Source organism: Hibiscus syriacus, unplaced genomic scaffold (assembly GCF_006381635.1).
Source record: "Hibiscus syriacus cultivar Baekdansim isolate YM2019G1 unplaced genomic scaffold, ASM638163v2 tig00005465_pilon, whole genome shotgun sequence".
Taxonomy (NCBI): Eukaryota; Viridiplantae; Streptophyta; class Magnoliopsida; order Malvales; family Malvaceae; genus Hibiscus; species Hibiscus syriacus.
In genome coordinates, this window is record NW_024062059.1 from 159,554 (window position 1) to 176,541 (window position 16,988).

Below are 16,988 nucleotides of genomic sequence, written 5' to 3' on the forward strand. Positions count from 1 at the left end.
CACCAAACAGTATGTGGATCCATAATACTCAGTGCACAACACTTCAAATGCACACACCAAAATCTCAAACTACATCGTATAACTTCACAACTTAAGTTGATGTTGATCACTAGTTTCAAGTATATTATTATTTATGCGTACAAACAGTATGTGGATCCATAATACTCGGTGCACAACACTGCAAATGCACACACCAAATCTCAAACTACATCGTATAACTTCACAACTTAAGTTGATGTTGATCACTAGTTTCAAGTATTATTATTTATGCGTACACCAAACAGTATGTGGATCCATAATACTCAGTGCACAACACTGCAAATGCACACCAAAATCTCAAACTACATCGTACAACTTCACAACTTAAGTTGATGATCATCACTAGTTTCAAGTATTATTATTTATGCGTACACCAAACAGTATGTGGATCCATAATACTCACCGTCCTAGTTTCACAAATACATAAACTCTATTCTCTTAGTTATTCTTCAACTCTTTCCCTTCATTATCTGTGTATTTGTATCTGTATGTGCTCAAGCATCTTGCTCAGAATTTAATATCAGAACCCAAGCTATCACCTTGATCAGCAAATATATCCAACAGGGAAAGCGCCTGCAAATTTTACCAGCAAAATTTAAGATCAGAACCCAAGTTGGTAAACTAGGCAAAATTATTGGTTAGCATCAAAAGTTTGCAGTGAAAATTTTACCTCGGGAATGTTGAGTTCGAGGCGGAACTTTGGACCATCGTAGTGATGGAGGATTGGCCTAAACGAGTCCTCTTCGAGTGGCTCGCAGATTTTCCTTGTAATAACACGAACCTATGTAGAATCAAAAACCTTAGTATTCCTCAACAAGATAGTGGAAATAAATTAGTTGGATGTTACAGAAATTCTAAGAATGAAATGAATACCTGAGCAGGGAATCGTGATTCGCCAGGGCATTTCTTGTCCTCCCAGGCAGTTGGGTCAATGTTTGTTCCACCAAAGCTTGCAGCCTCAAAAACTCCATGGAGTTGGTGGGTGGAGTAGTTGTAGAGGAACAGAGGCAGGCCAGGAGTTATTGCCCGGACTGAATCTCGGTAACGTGGAGGCAAACCTTCATATAATTCATAGCAAAAATTAAGGAATATAACCATAATCTTGTTCAAAATTCAAAATCAAATCAAACCCAGACTTGTTTTTTAGGGGGAAAAAGGTCAAAGACATACCAAAGAGCTGTCTCTTGAGATTCTCTTCCATGGTATCGTTGTTGCAGACGAAAATATAGCCTCCAACAGTTTCATTCCTAAGCAAAGATTCCGATGGCGGCAGCGTCTTAAATCTCTTATCAGCACCACTCTTCCCATCCTTATCCTTATTTTCGTTGCTATAGTTGTCGTTGTTGCTGTTATTCTTCTTGTTATTGCTCTTCTTCCCAGTTTTGCTTCCATGAATCTCCTCTCCTTTATTCTTATTACCCTTCAAATTAACATTGAAAGTGTTGTTGTTTACAGGCTTCGAATATATCCCTTTATTGAACCCTCCGTTGACCCCAATATTATTCTGATATCCAATCGGACCGAACCCGATGCCGATGTTGCTGGTGTTGCTAGGGGCTCCGATTTTCCAGCCGTCGTTGCTGAAAGAGTTGAAATCGGAGACTCTCGGCTTTAAGCCGTTGACGGAGTTCACATCGCCTCCGACTCTGATGTCAAAATTCCTCCTCTCATCGGGCCTCTTCGGGAGATATCCGTTGCTCCAGATGGAATCGTTGAGCGAAAGATTAGCCAAGTTCAAATTCTGGACTCTAAGCTGATCACTGAATTGCCAAAAGGATTGCTGGTTGTTCTCCATCGGAAACTCCAACTCAGAAACGATATCTGGGTATCAAAGATGAACTAATTTCACAATATGGTAACAAAAATATATGGAGTCCAATCTGTATAACTTGTGAAACTGCTATGGGAAAAGCAAAAGGAATATGCTTGAGGAAGATAAAGATAAAAAAGCGAGTATTAAATAAGGAGGGATTTAGGGATCTAAAGGAAGATAAACAAAAAATTGGAAAATACGTGGAAGCTGGGTTGGGGGTGGGTGGTTTTCACCGTTTTAAGATTGCGTGTGGACTCATCAAGATCCAAAATTACACTGATAATGAAATATAAATTAATTATAATTATATTTTCTTTATTTTATCTCTTTCAGATTATTATTAATTTTAAAACATGATCTCGTTTTTAAATCTAATTCATAGGAACAAAATAACACTTTAAATTTACTTTGGAACCAACCAACCAACCTACTTCATTACTTAAGAGAATTATTATCGTTTTTAGAGATTATGAGTTTGAATATCAACTATTGTAACAAGATGATTGAACGGTCATTATCAAATTATTGTGATATTTAGAACAAATATTACTTTAAATTTTTATAATTTTTAATATTATTTATTAAATTTTCAAAATAAATAATATAAAATTAGCTGACCATATTCCCATATGTAATGGGTAAGGGGAGATAGGGTAGTAGGTTGTTGCTCCCAACGTCAGGTTGAGAGCAACTTCCGTGGAATACCTCCGTTATGAATTGCCCTAAGTGGGACTCGATCTCACGACCACAAGATTAAAAACCCTGTGTTCTACCAACTGAGTTAGAGAGACAATTCAAAATAAATAATATAAATTCTTTTTAAATACATAGTGTTTTTTGTGTTTTGTAAATAAAAAAAATTAAAAGATGAGGCAAGCAGGTTGAAAACGAGTGATGACGGGTGAAACGCGGTTTCACGTGGCAGAAGAGAGGAGGGCTAAGGCGCTGGGTCTTCTAGGAGGTTCATTGATGCCGTGTCCTCTCTTTCCTATTTTTTATTATTGCTAAAATATATTATATTTAAATAATTATTTTGATTATTGAATATTTCAGTTATAAATAGTTATTAGATTTATCAATTTATTATAAAATATTTATTAATTTTATTAATTGTTATAAAATAATTATTAAATTATATATTTTATTATAATATAATAATCATTTTATAAAATGATAAAAAAAATAATAATTTAAATGTTTAATAATCGAAATAATCATTTGAATACGTTTTAGTAATATACTGTGTATTTTAATTTTTTTCTGTTATATTTTAAATTTTGTTGAGAAACAATCTCTGCTTAGGTGTCGAGACTTTTTATCAAAGGCGGTGTGTTTGAAAATGTCTTTTCAAATAAGTTTTTTCAACGAATGGGAGAGCCTTAGAGTAAACTTTATCCGTTGAGCGACGGCCCTTTCATTCGGCACCGTCGGATCACTAAAGCCGACTTTCGTCCATGTTCAACGGGGGAATCTTGCAGTCAAGCTCCCTTCTGCCTTTGCACTCAAAGGCCAATCTCTGTCCGGCTCGAGGAAACCTTTGCACGCCTCCGTTACCTTTTGGGAAGCCTACGCCCCATAAAAATTGTCTATCTGAGACTGTCCCTTGACCCGTAGGTCCTGACACAATGTTAGAATTCTAGCTCTTCCAGCTATGGGTCCGGGTGACCTATTTCCAGATAAACCGACTCCAACTTTGCAAACAAAATTGGATTCTTTTTTGCTCCTTTTACTCGCTTTTGGAACTTTCGTAAAAGCATCCGATGAGTCACCGAGTACGTGAAGGTTGGGTATAATAGGGAATAAGAAAAATTAGTGATTAATTATTTTTTCTTAAAATGTTTCGCCTTCATTAATTTAAACCGACCAACGTCGTACCCTTAATTTTAGTGTACGAGTCTTTTCGTAGAAATTTTTTCGCATACATAAGAGTTCGAACTCGAAATATTGTTTAAGCGATATTAAAATGTTTACCATTTAAAATAATATGCGGTAGTAATAAATGATTAATATTGACTAGTTTACATAATGCACTAGAGGGGATGGTTTGAATCTTTTGGGGGTGTTTGGTACAAGGATTATGGGATTCCCATGGGATGAGAATCCCACATTTCTATGTTTGGTTGGCTGGGAATCTCATTCCCGGTAATGTTTTATTACTAATAGTAGATTTTTTGGGGTATATTACCGGGAATGTCATTACCTCCCTTCCCTTAGGTATTGTAACATTACCGGCGTTTTGGACTAAAATGCCCTTAAATTTTTATTTTTTTTCAAAAATATCATTATTCTGTCATTGAATAATAAAAATTTTACGAAGGTTAAATTACAAATTTATGCTTAAATTATTTTAGATTTACAAAAAAAAAAGTCTATAATTAAAATTTTATATAAAGTTCAGGGGTTAAAAAAAATTACCCTTTCATTAAACCTTTTTTATATTTTTAATTTTGTAAAATATATATATATATATATATTATGAATTTAATTTTTTAAAGAAAATATATAAATATTTTTCAATTTGTAATATTATACAAATATATAATAAGGACAATTTGGTCAAATATACATTCCAATAATCTTTTATTCCTTTAATCAAACAAGGTAATCTTACATTCCTGCTAAACCAACCAAACACATAAAATATAACATTCTCAGTAATCCTATTCACTGGTAATCTTTTATTCCCACTGATAATCTTACATTCCGTGAACCAAACGCACCCTTTATCCTTGAATGTCATCATCAACGTTTTCATTTTGAAGTGAGTATTTAGAAAAAATATGTCCCAGATTTAGGGTTTGGGACTAAAAGTCAAAGGAAGATGTATTGAGCTCTCATCAATGATTTCAAACCGTTACCGGTTCCAAAATGGATGCAGGGGTCAGCCAACTGAACTTGGAGCTCGTCCTTGAGCACACGGTTGTGACTTGTGAGGCTAAACAAACATATCAACATGGGAAAGGGTATCCGTTCGCCGTGGGTCTGTTTAGGTCAGAGTTTAAGTTAGTTCAATTTAGTTTGAGATTATGTCTTTTCAACTTAAATTTGATTTGATTCGAATTTAGAGAAGTTTCGTTCAATTCAAAATCGATTCAAATTTTGAGTTAAAATATGCGTTGGACTCGATTCGACACGACTCAAATATAAAAATAATTTCTTTTAGTAAAATAGGGATTTAATTAAAAAATGTAGAGAGAAATATTATAACAATAATTTATAATTATATATAAGAAAATTATACTATTAGTTTAAGACAAGTCAGATAAAAAAATTCACCTTAAATCTAATTATATATAAAAATTCACCAAATTATATATTTAATTTTCAATAATAATTGTAAACTCTTATTATAATTTTAGATATTTTTATTTTTTAATAATACTAGTTGAGTCAATTAAGAAAATTATAATATACACGTGGATGAAGAATTTTAAAATGGAGATTCTTTTTCAAAAAGAATTACTATTACACGTTTTATAAGGTATGCAACATGCACAATCATATCCGTAACGCTATAATTATAATTTAAAATATGGTAAATTATGCATTTAATATCTAAATTATCAATTTTGATTTATTTTAGTATTAAACTTTTAATTTTTTTTTTAAATCATATCTAATGTTTTGGGTTTTTTTTTCATTTTAGTATCATGTTAAAAATTTAACGTTAAATTTTGAAACAAATTGTTAGTCTAGGTACTAAAATGATCAAAAACTGATAGTTCAGGTATTACGCTCGTTAAGCTTTTAATGATAGGGTACTAAAATGAAACAAAACCTAAACATTAGGATCTGTTTGTTTGGGTATAATTGATTTTCTGGAAAATGAATTACTGGAATTTGAATTCTGGAAAATGAATTACATTTCTGGAAAACGTTTTATGATGTTTGAAAGATGTTATTTAAACCTTTTTTCCACTAGTTGATGAGTTTTTGAAAAATTACTTATTACAAATATTAAATACAATAAATAATATTATTTATCATAAAACTTAATATTATTATTTTTAAAATATTAAAAAAATTATTTATTATTAAATATTATTTTTATAATTTTATTAATAAATGTTAATATTGGTATATTTTAGTGAAATAAAAATATTATAAATTATATGAATTATTTATTAAAGTAATAGTGTTAAATTATATTTTAAAAATATTAATTAGTATATTTTAAATATCTTTATTAAAATATTATTAGATTATTATATTAATATTAAATATATAAATAATATTATTCATTATTAAATATATAAAAAATTATTATATATTTATTAAAATAAAAATATAATATATTATATTATTATAATATAATTGATTATTTTATTATAATATTAAAAACATTATATTATATTATTACAAATATTAATAAATATATTTTAAATATTTTAATAATTATTATTTTGATGAAAATGATATTAAAATATTTTATTAATATTAAATTTATAAAACAAAATTATTTTGAATATTTATTCTTTGAAGTGAAAAGTTCGGAAAATGACTTACGGAAAATCAGACCATAAGTCATTTTTCAGAAAACACGAAGGAAATTATGTTGACCAGGAAAATGAATTACGTTTACCAACCAGTTTTCCTCCAACCAAACACTGGAAAACATTTTCCGGAAAACGAATTACATGAAACAAACACATGATTTCGGGGAAAACCAATTCCTTAATTCATTTTACGGCAAACAAACATACCCTTACACTACACCAAAAGTGGCTTATTGCGGCATTTTTTTTTTTATTTCTAGCGGCGTTTTTAAACGCCGCTAAAAACACATACGGCGTAAAAAAAACGCCGCTAAAGTTTGCGGCGTTTTTCAACAAAAAAACGCCGTAATAGGTTACAACATATAGCGGCGATTGTTCAACAAACGCCGCAAAAGGTATTGATATTTAGCGGCGTTTATCATTAAAACGCCGCAATAGGTTTTGATATTTAACGGCATTTGGCAGACAAACGCCGCAATAGTCGTTGATGTTTAGCGGCGTTTTTGAAAAAAATGCCGCAGTAAATTTTTATTTTTACCGGCGTTTTCCTAAAAACGCCGCAGAATATGTATTGAGATTTTGCGGCGTTTTTATCAAAAACGCCGCTAAATGTATGGTATATTGCAGTATTTTGTTACAAACGCCGCTAAATAACACAGAATTTAACAATTCTAAAAATTATACTTAATACCCCAAATCTGTTTTTTCAACCTGTTCCATTATCTAACAAACAAAACAGCAATAACATCAAATCCAATATAATAAATAAAAGTTTTCATTAACGCAATATAGGTTAAGTTAAACACGGTTCAGTAACATTAACATAATGCTCATAACATAAATGAGGCTACGATGGTGGATTCTGAGGTTGCGTTTTTTGTATCATCAGCATCATATCATTGAGTCGTTTTTCAAATTCTTTACATCTCTGCTGATATATTACTTCTCTCTGTTCTGCCGCTGCCTCTCTCTGTGCTGCCGCTGCTTCTCTCTCTGCTTCCGCTGCTGCTCTAGCTACTTCCGCTGCTGCTCTTTCTGTTTCCCTTGCTTCATTTTCCGCTTTCAAGTTAGCCATTTGTTGATCCATCTCAGCCAACTTTTCTTTTAAACGACCAACTTCTAATTGGGAAGATCGAGACTGTGATGACATGTACTATGATGAACTGGATCCAAAATATTTGGTGGGAGTAACGAATGATCCTTGACAGCGCACCCGACCATATCTTTCAGGACCCAAAACGTCATTAATAGCTTGGTTTTCAATGTCATCATCATTAACAATACCTTGACTCGAAGCAGTAGCATGATACTCTGCCCTTTTCTCCCTCAATTTTTCCTAATAATAAAGTGAATAATTAATTAAAATAAAAAATGTCATGGTACAAATATAAATAAAGTCAGGTAAATTTAAAACATCTACCCAATAAACGTACCATAATTTCTGCAGCGTCAGCAGTCATAGAAGTGCCATCCTTCTTCGTATGTGTCATGTCGAAGAGTTGGATTCGACCAACTTTAGAACCGGATGTATTTTCCTACAATGTATCATAATGTAATTACTATGAGTTAGTATGTACATGGAATACAAAAAAACTATTTCAATAATCTATAATACCTCCTCATGAGCTATACAAGCAAAGCTCTTCGATCCAGCCGTGTGCGTAAACTTTTGTTGTTGCCTACTAGCAACACCAACATGCTCTCGGTCCTACAATGTCAAACAACCACTTATAATGATGATTTAAATTTTGTTACAAGTATTTATGAAAAATACATCATACCTGTCCTTTTTGAGAACTCCAAAATCTGACTGCATCTTCCCATTGGTACCTGAGCATTCCTGGTGGGACTGTTTGCAACTTCTCTTCAAGGCTGAGATCATTCTTGAAGTATTTCTTCTTTAAGGAGCTCTTGTGATCCCTCCATCTCTTCCCTAACGCTTGCTTCACATAATCGTCAGAGACCTCTAAAACAAATTTCTCCTATACAGCAAATAAGTGTGCACCGTAAGTACAAATTAGTATTGAATTTATATAGAGTATCTATTATAATGACATTATTACCTTAACAAAATCCAACGCTTGATTTTTATTACTATTAGGTATTTTGCGCCATGACTCATAATTGATCGGTAACAGATTCGCATTACGTCCAACTATGCCTAAGTAACCTGATGGAAAAGAACATATCGGTGTGCTTGTACCCAAGACGTGTCATCTAAATGTGCAATTTCAACTTTCCCTAATGGTTGACCATAACTTCCAAAAAAATAATGTTGAGTTAAGTCATTAGTACCTAACTCATCATTTCGATTTGGTCTATTCCATCTTGTTTCAACATGTTCCAAATATCTAGAGCAAAATGTCATATATTCCTCTGCCAAATACCCTTCAGCAATTGATCCTTCCGGATAACGCTTATTACGACAATAAGACTTCAACTTGCCCAAGAACCTATACAGAAAACAACATACTACGTAAATACATTTTATTCAAATGTATAATCAGTAGTAATTTGAAACGTGTAATTCAATTAACACCTCTCTATAGGGTACATCCATCGATAGAAAACGGGACCACCAACTCTTGCTTCGTGAGGAAGATGAATTAATAGATGCACCATAATTGTGAAGAATGAAGGCGGAAATATCTTCTCCAAGTTGCATAAAGTCAAGGCAACTCGATCTTGTAGTTTATCAAGTTCTTCAACCATTAGAACTTTCCCACATATGGCTTTCATTATATTAGAAAGTTCAATGATACAAGACGTCACCTTACTCGACATGCAACCGCGAACAGCTACTGGTAGTAAATCTTGCATTAATATGTGATAATCATGAGACTTTAAACCATAAAGTCTTCGATCTTTAACACTAACACATCGAGAAATGTTTGATGCATACCCATCTGGGACCTTTATATCCTTCAACACCGTGCAAAACACTTCTTTTTCTTTCTTCGAAAGAGAAAAAATAGAAGGCGGCAAGAAATTTCTTCCATTCGGACGTAATTGCGGATGAAGATCATGTCGAATTCCCATGTCCACTAAGTCAAGTCGACTCTTAAGATTATCTTTAGATTTTCTGCCATCATTCAGAATGGTCCCGATAATATTCTCACAGACATTCTTCTCAATATGCATTACATCAAGATTATGTCTCAAAATCTGCTTTTTCCAATAAGGCAACTCGAAGAATATACTCCTCTTTTTCCACAAGTCTACCTCATTTGGATCATCCTCTTCATCATACTCATCATCAGTTTGTTCGTCAACTTCAAGCTCTTCATTGACCTGTTTTGCCTTTTTCTTTGATCGTGTACTAGTTGGTTGATTCATCTTTCCATAAGTAAAATTGATATTTTTCAACATTCTGAATATTTCAGAGCCGGTTGTTTGGTCAGGAGCATTTCGAAACTCTTCATCACCATCAAACATATTCTTTTGACATCTAAATCTATGATTATCAGGTAACAACCGATGATGTCCCATATAAGAGAACTTTTTTCCATTAACCAACCACTTCGAACATGTTTGTGCAGCACAACAAGGACAAGCATAACGTCCTTTGGTACTCCAACCAGATAAATTTGCATACGCAGGAAAATCATTAATTGTCCATAATAAAGTAGCGCGTAAATTAAAGTTCTCCTTTGTCAACACATCGTACGTTTCGACCCCTTCCCATAACTGTTTCAACTCTGCAATTAGCGGCTGCATGTAAATATCAATATCATTTCCGGGGCCTTTCTCGCCGGGGATTATCATGGATAAGATGAAAGATGATTGTTTTATGCAAATCCAGGGAGGCAAATTGTATGGAACAAGTACAACAGGCCAAGTACTATACGAAGTACTCATGAGTTTGAAAGGATTAAACCCATCAGTTGCAAGACCGAGCCTGACATTTCGAGGATCTCTCGCAAAACTTGGATACTTGTTGTCAAATGACTTCCAAGCTAAAGAATCTGCAGGATGCCGTAATAATCTTTGTAGACTCAGCAATCTTGGAGGACATAAACAATCTTTGTAGCCTAGGTATGAGAGGAAAATATCGCAGAATCTTGATCGGTTTCTTTCTTGATCGTGCTTGAGCTTCATCCTCAGTAACATTTTCTGCCTCTCTAGTAATCCATCGAGATTTTCCGCATACATGACAAGACTCATGATTTTTTCGATCACCCCAATATAATATACAATCATTCGGACAACTATGAATTTTGTCATATCCAAGACCCAAATCTTTGATCATTTTCTTCATATCTTTGCATGATTGAGGGATTTTTGCAAAAGGAAACACTTCTCCTAGTAACTCCAACAATTGCGTAAAGGAGTTACCAGTCCACCCTCCCAGGCATTTTAAGTGGAAAAGACGAATGCAGAAAGAAAGCTTTGAAAACTTTGATCCCTCATAAAGTTGTTCATTCATTTCATTCAGCAACTTGTAAAACTTTGCCGCTTCTCCATTTGGCTCTTCATCACATCCACTTCTTCCAATCTCAGTGAAATCATTAACATCATCCTGACAATAATTTTCTGTATCATACGACTGATGATTGTGCATATTAAATGCATCTCGTAACATCCCTTCCATGTCATCTTCTCTAAAAGTTGGATGGGGAGAAGGAGCACGATAAGTCGAGTAACTCGTGGAAGCAGATCTATCTGATACAATCTCTCCATGAAAGATCCATTTTCTATACCCCCGAACAAATCCAAAAATTACTAGATGCTCGTACACAACTTCACGAATGTGCCAATTAATGTTCACACAATTCTTACAAGGGCAAAGAATCATATTTTCTTGGCTTGCATTCAGAAAAGCTAAATTTAGAAAGTTTTCGACTCCATTTCGATATTCGACGCTTACCCTTGAGAAATCCATCCAACTCTTATCCATTTTGTATTTATGGAGTTTCAATTTCAAATGTTAATTGCTAATAATATAGATAAAATTAGAACCTAAACAGAAGCATTAAATTATCATATTTAGTGCATAATAATATTTGCATAGTATAAAACTAATCACTCGTAAATTATACAACTTTTAAATTGAACTAAATGTATGGGAGCAAATGTATCTCAGTTAATTTATAAAAATTATAACGAGAATTATATACAACTGCATACTATAGAACTAAATATTTACACATGTTTCATCGAAATGTAGCATTTACATCTAAACAGACTCATGTTTCTTTGTTACAGAGAGAGGCATTAAGAACTTAGAACGAAATATAAATGTTATTGTCTCTAATTTGTAGTATATATCCTGTGGAATGGAAAAAAATTAAACACCATGTTATATTAGCTATTCAACTTAAATCAATGGGTTTTTTTTGTTTAAACTTGAAACCAAAGTTCTTATTAGCTTTGAAAACTTTGATCCCTCATAAAGTTGTTCATTCATTTCATTCAGCAACTTGTAAAACTTTGCCGCTTCTCCATTTGGCTCTTCAGTACTTCCAATTTAATTCAAATTCAAATGTTAATTGCTAATATTATAGATAAATTTAGAACCTAAACAGAAGCATTACATTTAATTTCACATCATAATAAATTGACACTAGAGGAATATTGTAATTTCTGGTTTATGTTAGACTTAAATCTCATATTGTACTTTTCAATATTTTAATTTAAAGTAATTTATAACATGAAGAATTCAATTTAAAAATTCACATAATGAACCCCCAAATCTCTCCCCACACATACACTCAAGCATCTCCTCCATCAAAGCCCTATATTCATGCAAGAAACAATATGTAAAATAAAGTATCCTACTAATTTAGATTGATCACTTGATTGATTCATTATTGTCTTGTTTGACATAATAATAAGGAAAATGCCTAAGAGTTAGCAAGTAATTTGCAAATGATGAGAGGTATTGCGAGGAATTCAATGGATGCTACAGTCGTTTTGTCTTTATCTCCCAATGTCTCCTCTACTAAAATCAAAGCAAATTCCCAAACAACATTTCTAGGAAAAATTAAACTTTAACGTACTTCTATTGATGATCAAATCATAAACTAACATTGAACATAGGTTTGTATAAGTGTCTTAAGTACTACCAAGGTATCAAATGTAATCAAGAAAATATAAACTTCCATGACAAGAGAAATATTGATAAACTTCCATGACAAATATTATATGCACTCATAATTACAATGAAATTTATAGCGAGGAACCTGAAGTGATCTTTGAACAGGGGCAGCACGACGGTACAAAGGCAGTAGACTTGGGTGTTTGTTGACTGTTCCTGAGAAGACAGAAGGATGCGTTACAACTTCTCAAGTAAGATAGCACATCCTTTATCCTTAACAATATCATTGTTCTTAATACCAAAAGATTTTTAATAATGCAAATATCTGACAATACATATAGTTGGCATAGTTAAGACACCAACTACAATGAAAAACCTCCCTGCTAAGTGGTAGATGCTTCACAAGTTCAAGTCAACAAAACTAGAAACAATCTTTTATGAAAGAAACTAGAAGTCTAGCATTTATGGAAAGTTGAATCAATAAAGATAACATTACTACTATACATTCAAAGAAAAAATAGTTGCAGTGTTTGTTGACTGGAGAATAAACATTAGACAAGCACAAACATAGACATGGAAAACAAGCAGAAACATTAAACTCCAAATCCATTAACAAAAATATCATGGACTAACCTAATGGTGGAATGTTGAAAAACTTGGTGGGTAAAATATTCCCATATGCTGCAGTAATGCAAAGTTCAGGCTACAAAGCACTTAAACTGGACAAGAAGATCTCCTATATAAATTAGGAAGAAATATTTTTTATAAGAAGGTTAGAAAAGTTAATGGCTTTTATATAGTACCACATTACACAAAGTAGAAATACTTCTACCTTATTTTCGTTGCTTCAAAAGTGTATAAATACAAACTGAAGCATACCAAACCAATGAATAACTAATCAAGACACACGCTTTTATCAACCCAACCGCAAGTTAAAAAGGTAAAAAGAAACAGATAATTACATAAATGTTAACAAAAACAGAACATATGAACGGACCATTATGGAGACTAGACTTTTATACTGATTTGAATTAACACAAACATTACATTCCACTCAACAATTCAATAAGAGCTTTTAAAAGTATTGAGATTGAAAAGTAATTAGATCATATACAAACACGATATAGGCTCTCACTGTCTAGGCTCCAGATTCTCACCCCCACCCTCTTTTCCTTCTTCCGTACAAAGATTTCTAGTTAACAAGATTTCTCAATTTCTAACTGAGATTGCTAAATAAATTCTAAAGACTCATACTGAATAAATTTGATTTTTTTTTGTATTTGAGTGACATATCGAGTCTTAATTTAGAGAAAGTATTTGATATACATATTGTGTAACAAATAATTTATATAATATGTCTATTTTAATGCTAAACACTACAATATAAAACTTTAAATTCTAAAACCTAAAATTTAAACCTTAAACCCTAAAATCATAAACTCTAAATTTTAAATAGAATACTTGACACTAAAACATATAACATTGTGCAAACTACAATTTATACAATATAACACTTAAGTCCTATACTTATCTACCACATTACTCCATACTCCTAAGGTACATGTCACTTACCAAGCTTTTATCCAAGTTTCAGATTGGGGATTTAGACCCCTCCACACACGGCTGAATTCTTTGTACACAATTCACAACATATAATGAAACTGGTTCAACATGCTAAAGTGAGGCAAAGGTTTGATCTTCTCTCTTTGTTTTTAAAGAAACGCCATTTTATTTATTTAATGATTTCAGTGATGTCATCAAATTTTTATCTGTACATTTCCTTTCAAAATTGTGTATACTCCTGTGGTTTTTTCATGCTAACAGTAACAATGTTTAATTGTAGCAACTTTTGCTGAACATTAACTACTTTTACTGCTGATGTTACTAATATCTCTGTTTTATTCTCTGTAACTTCATGTTTTTGTGAAGTTTTGAACTTGAAATATTAGAATTATTCTGTAATTTTCAGTTGTTTTCTTACATTTGTAAAGTTTTTGAATTTACAAGAAACCTAATATGTTTTGAACGAGGGCAAGAATAATTTTTTTTTTGAACAAATGCAGGTATTCAATCTCCAACTACAAAACTCAATTGTCATAAAATTTGAAACAAATAAAAATCAATCAACCCTTAATTCGGTCGATCGATGGTTCAAGGTTGACTAACCGTTTCGATTCTGAGGCTGCGTTGGTGGAGAAACTTTTGGTAGGACGCAAATTGGAGAAGGGTTGTCAAGGACGCAAGGTCAATGACAACGTGAGGCTGCGCTGGTGGTGGTTGCACTGGTGGAGAAGTTTGCGCTGGTAGAGAATGTTATGAACGATATTCAGTAAATGGGTACGAAAATTAGGGATTTGGAATGATGGGTATTAAATTGTTTAACTATTGCGGCGTTTGTTTATACAAACGCCGCTACTGTATCATGTAATGGCTGCGCTTTTAACATAAACGCCGCGTTTGTACATGTCAATACTGGCGTTTTTATACAAATGCCACTATATATCAGAATATTGCGGCGTTTTTAATAAAAACGCCGCAAAGGAACTATTTTATTGCTGCATTTTTTTACGAAAACGCCACTAAGGAACTATTCTATTGAGGTGTAAAAAAGCCACCTAATAACACCTCTATTGCGGCGTTTGTATCCAAAAACGCCACTAAAATATTATTCTTTATCGGCATTTTTGGATACAAATACCGCAAAAGTAAATCTATCAAAAACGTCGCTAATAACATTTAATTTACATAATATTAGTTCATTTTACAACTAATCATTTCTGCTCTACATCTACTAAATTCATTGATATATGTAGCTTTATATAAGTAACAACAACCATACATTTGAATTAAGACATAAGGTATGCATAAAAATGCTTAACAACATAATACATTACAATTTAGAAACATTAAAGCTATGTATAAATAGTCTTCGCTATATTGTTCAGTAGAATTTAGTTTTGGTCATTCGTGGGGAAAGGATGTAGGAAAGTTGTTTTCTTTGTTTGACGACGCATCGTTAAGTTTTTCGTCCTTGTAAACTCTATATGGATCAAACCGTGCAATTGTGTTATAGTACGTCGGTGAGAGGCCCAATTTGGTCGCCGGGACATACAAATGACGACGTCACTTGAAATCGTTTGAGAGTTGTTGTTATACCAGAGAAGAATCTTTGAGGGAAGAAGAGTTTAAATGATTTTAGGGTTTGGGTAAGAGAAAATGAGGACTATATATTTAACATTTTGCGGCGTTTATACAAAAAAAACGCCACTATTGATTATACTATTCTGGCGTTTGTTAAAAAACGCCACTATTGATTATCACTATTGCGGCGTTTTTCTAAAAACGCCATTATTGATTAACACTATTATGGCGTTTGTCTAAAAACACCACTATTGATTATCACTATTGCGGCGTTTGAGGAATAAACGACACTATATGTGTAATATATTGAGGCGTTTGTGGTATAAACGCCACGAATTTACCACTCTATTGCGGCGTTTTGGCTCAATCGCCGCAAAATTTATACTCTATTGTGGCGTTTGTGGTATAAACGCCGCTAATTTACCACCCTATTGCGGCATTTTTTGTAAAAACGCCGCTATATGTCAACTCTATTGCAGCGTTTGTACTAAAAACGCCGCTAAAGTATCAATTTATGGCGCTACGATTGGAAACGCTGTTATATGTTTAACTTTTGTGGCGTTTCTTCTCCAAACGCCGCTAAAAACGCCGCTACATATCAGTTTTGCTGTAGTGTTAATATGATTTTGAATATTTTTTTTGAAAGTTTAGGTACTAAAACGGTATAAAATTGATAGTTTAAGTACTGATATACGTAATTTACCCTTTAATATAATGGTAAATTGGTAACAATGAAGTTGAATCAAAGAGTGTTCGTCTATAGCCAAGTATGGACTTTCAGCTATCGAGTTCCATGATTGTGAAATTCTATTCTCAGCTCCCAAATGCGAAACAGATCCGATGAAAATGAAACGAACCGTTATAACTTCTAACGAAAAGGACCTTGTGTGAGATTGGGCAGTGGTACTGATAGCTTGTGTAACAAACTTGTTGAAGGAGAGAGTATTACAAGACAAGCACATCAACTGGAGCAGGAAGAAATAAAAACATACATGTCGTGTGGCACAACATCCGGACAGAGATGAACAGCTGTTTGTGGGTTCTGTCTCAGACTCAAACCGAAGGAACTTGGATCTCCTGACTTGACGTCGGAAGTGTAGGATTAGCTTATAGATGAAGGAGAAGACACTTTGGACGTTATGGGAGAGAAATAAGTGGGAGATTGCCATTGTCTGAAGATGAGAGGAATATGATACGATGCTTGCAGGTAGGGTAGGGATGGTAATTTAATCCGAAAAACCGACCCTTTCCGATCTGACCCGATCCGATAGAGTCAGATTTCTTTAAAAATATTCGGGTTCAGGTCAGATCGAATTTTTTAAGGGAGTTAGGTCGGATTCAGATTGAGGATGAAAAAATTTCAACCCGACCTGATCCGGGGATAATTATGTAATTTTTCTTTAAAAATTATTATTATTTTTTAATCATGTCATTATTTTATACCGGTAGGGTCGGGTCGGAT

At 33.1% G+C, this 16,988-nt stretch overlaps 1 protein-coding gene across 1 annotated transcript; it reads right to left on the reverse strand.

Moving 5' to 3' along the window:
- Positions 1 to 477: 477 nt before the first annotated feature.
- LOC120199715 (B2 protein-like) lies at positions 478 to 1,930 on the reverse strand. Its single transcript, XM_039200734.1, has 4 exons — positions 1,210 to 1,930; positions 913 to 1,097; positions 710 to 820; positions 478 to 612 (listed from the first exon to the last, which is right to left on the reverse strand). Exons 1-4 carry the CDS (start codon positions 1,832 to 1,834, stop codon positions 547 to 549), a joined length of 987 nt encoding a protein of 328 aa, XP_039056665.1. The 5' UTR covers positions 1,835 to 1,930; the 3' UTR covers positions 478 to 546.
- Between the last annotated feature and the right edge of the window lie 15,058 nt (positions 1,931 to 16,988).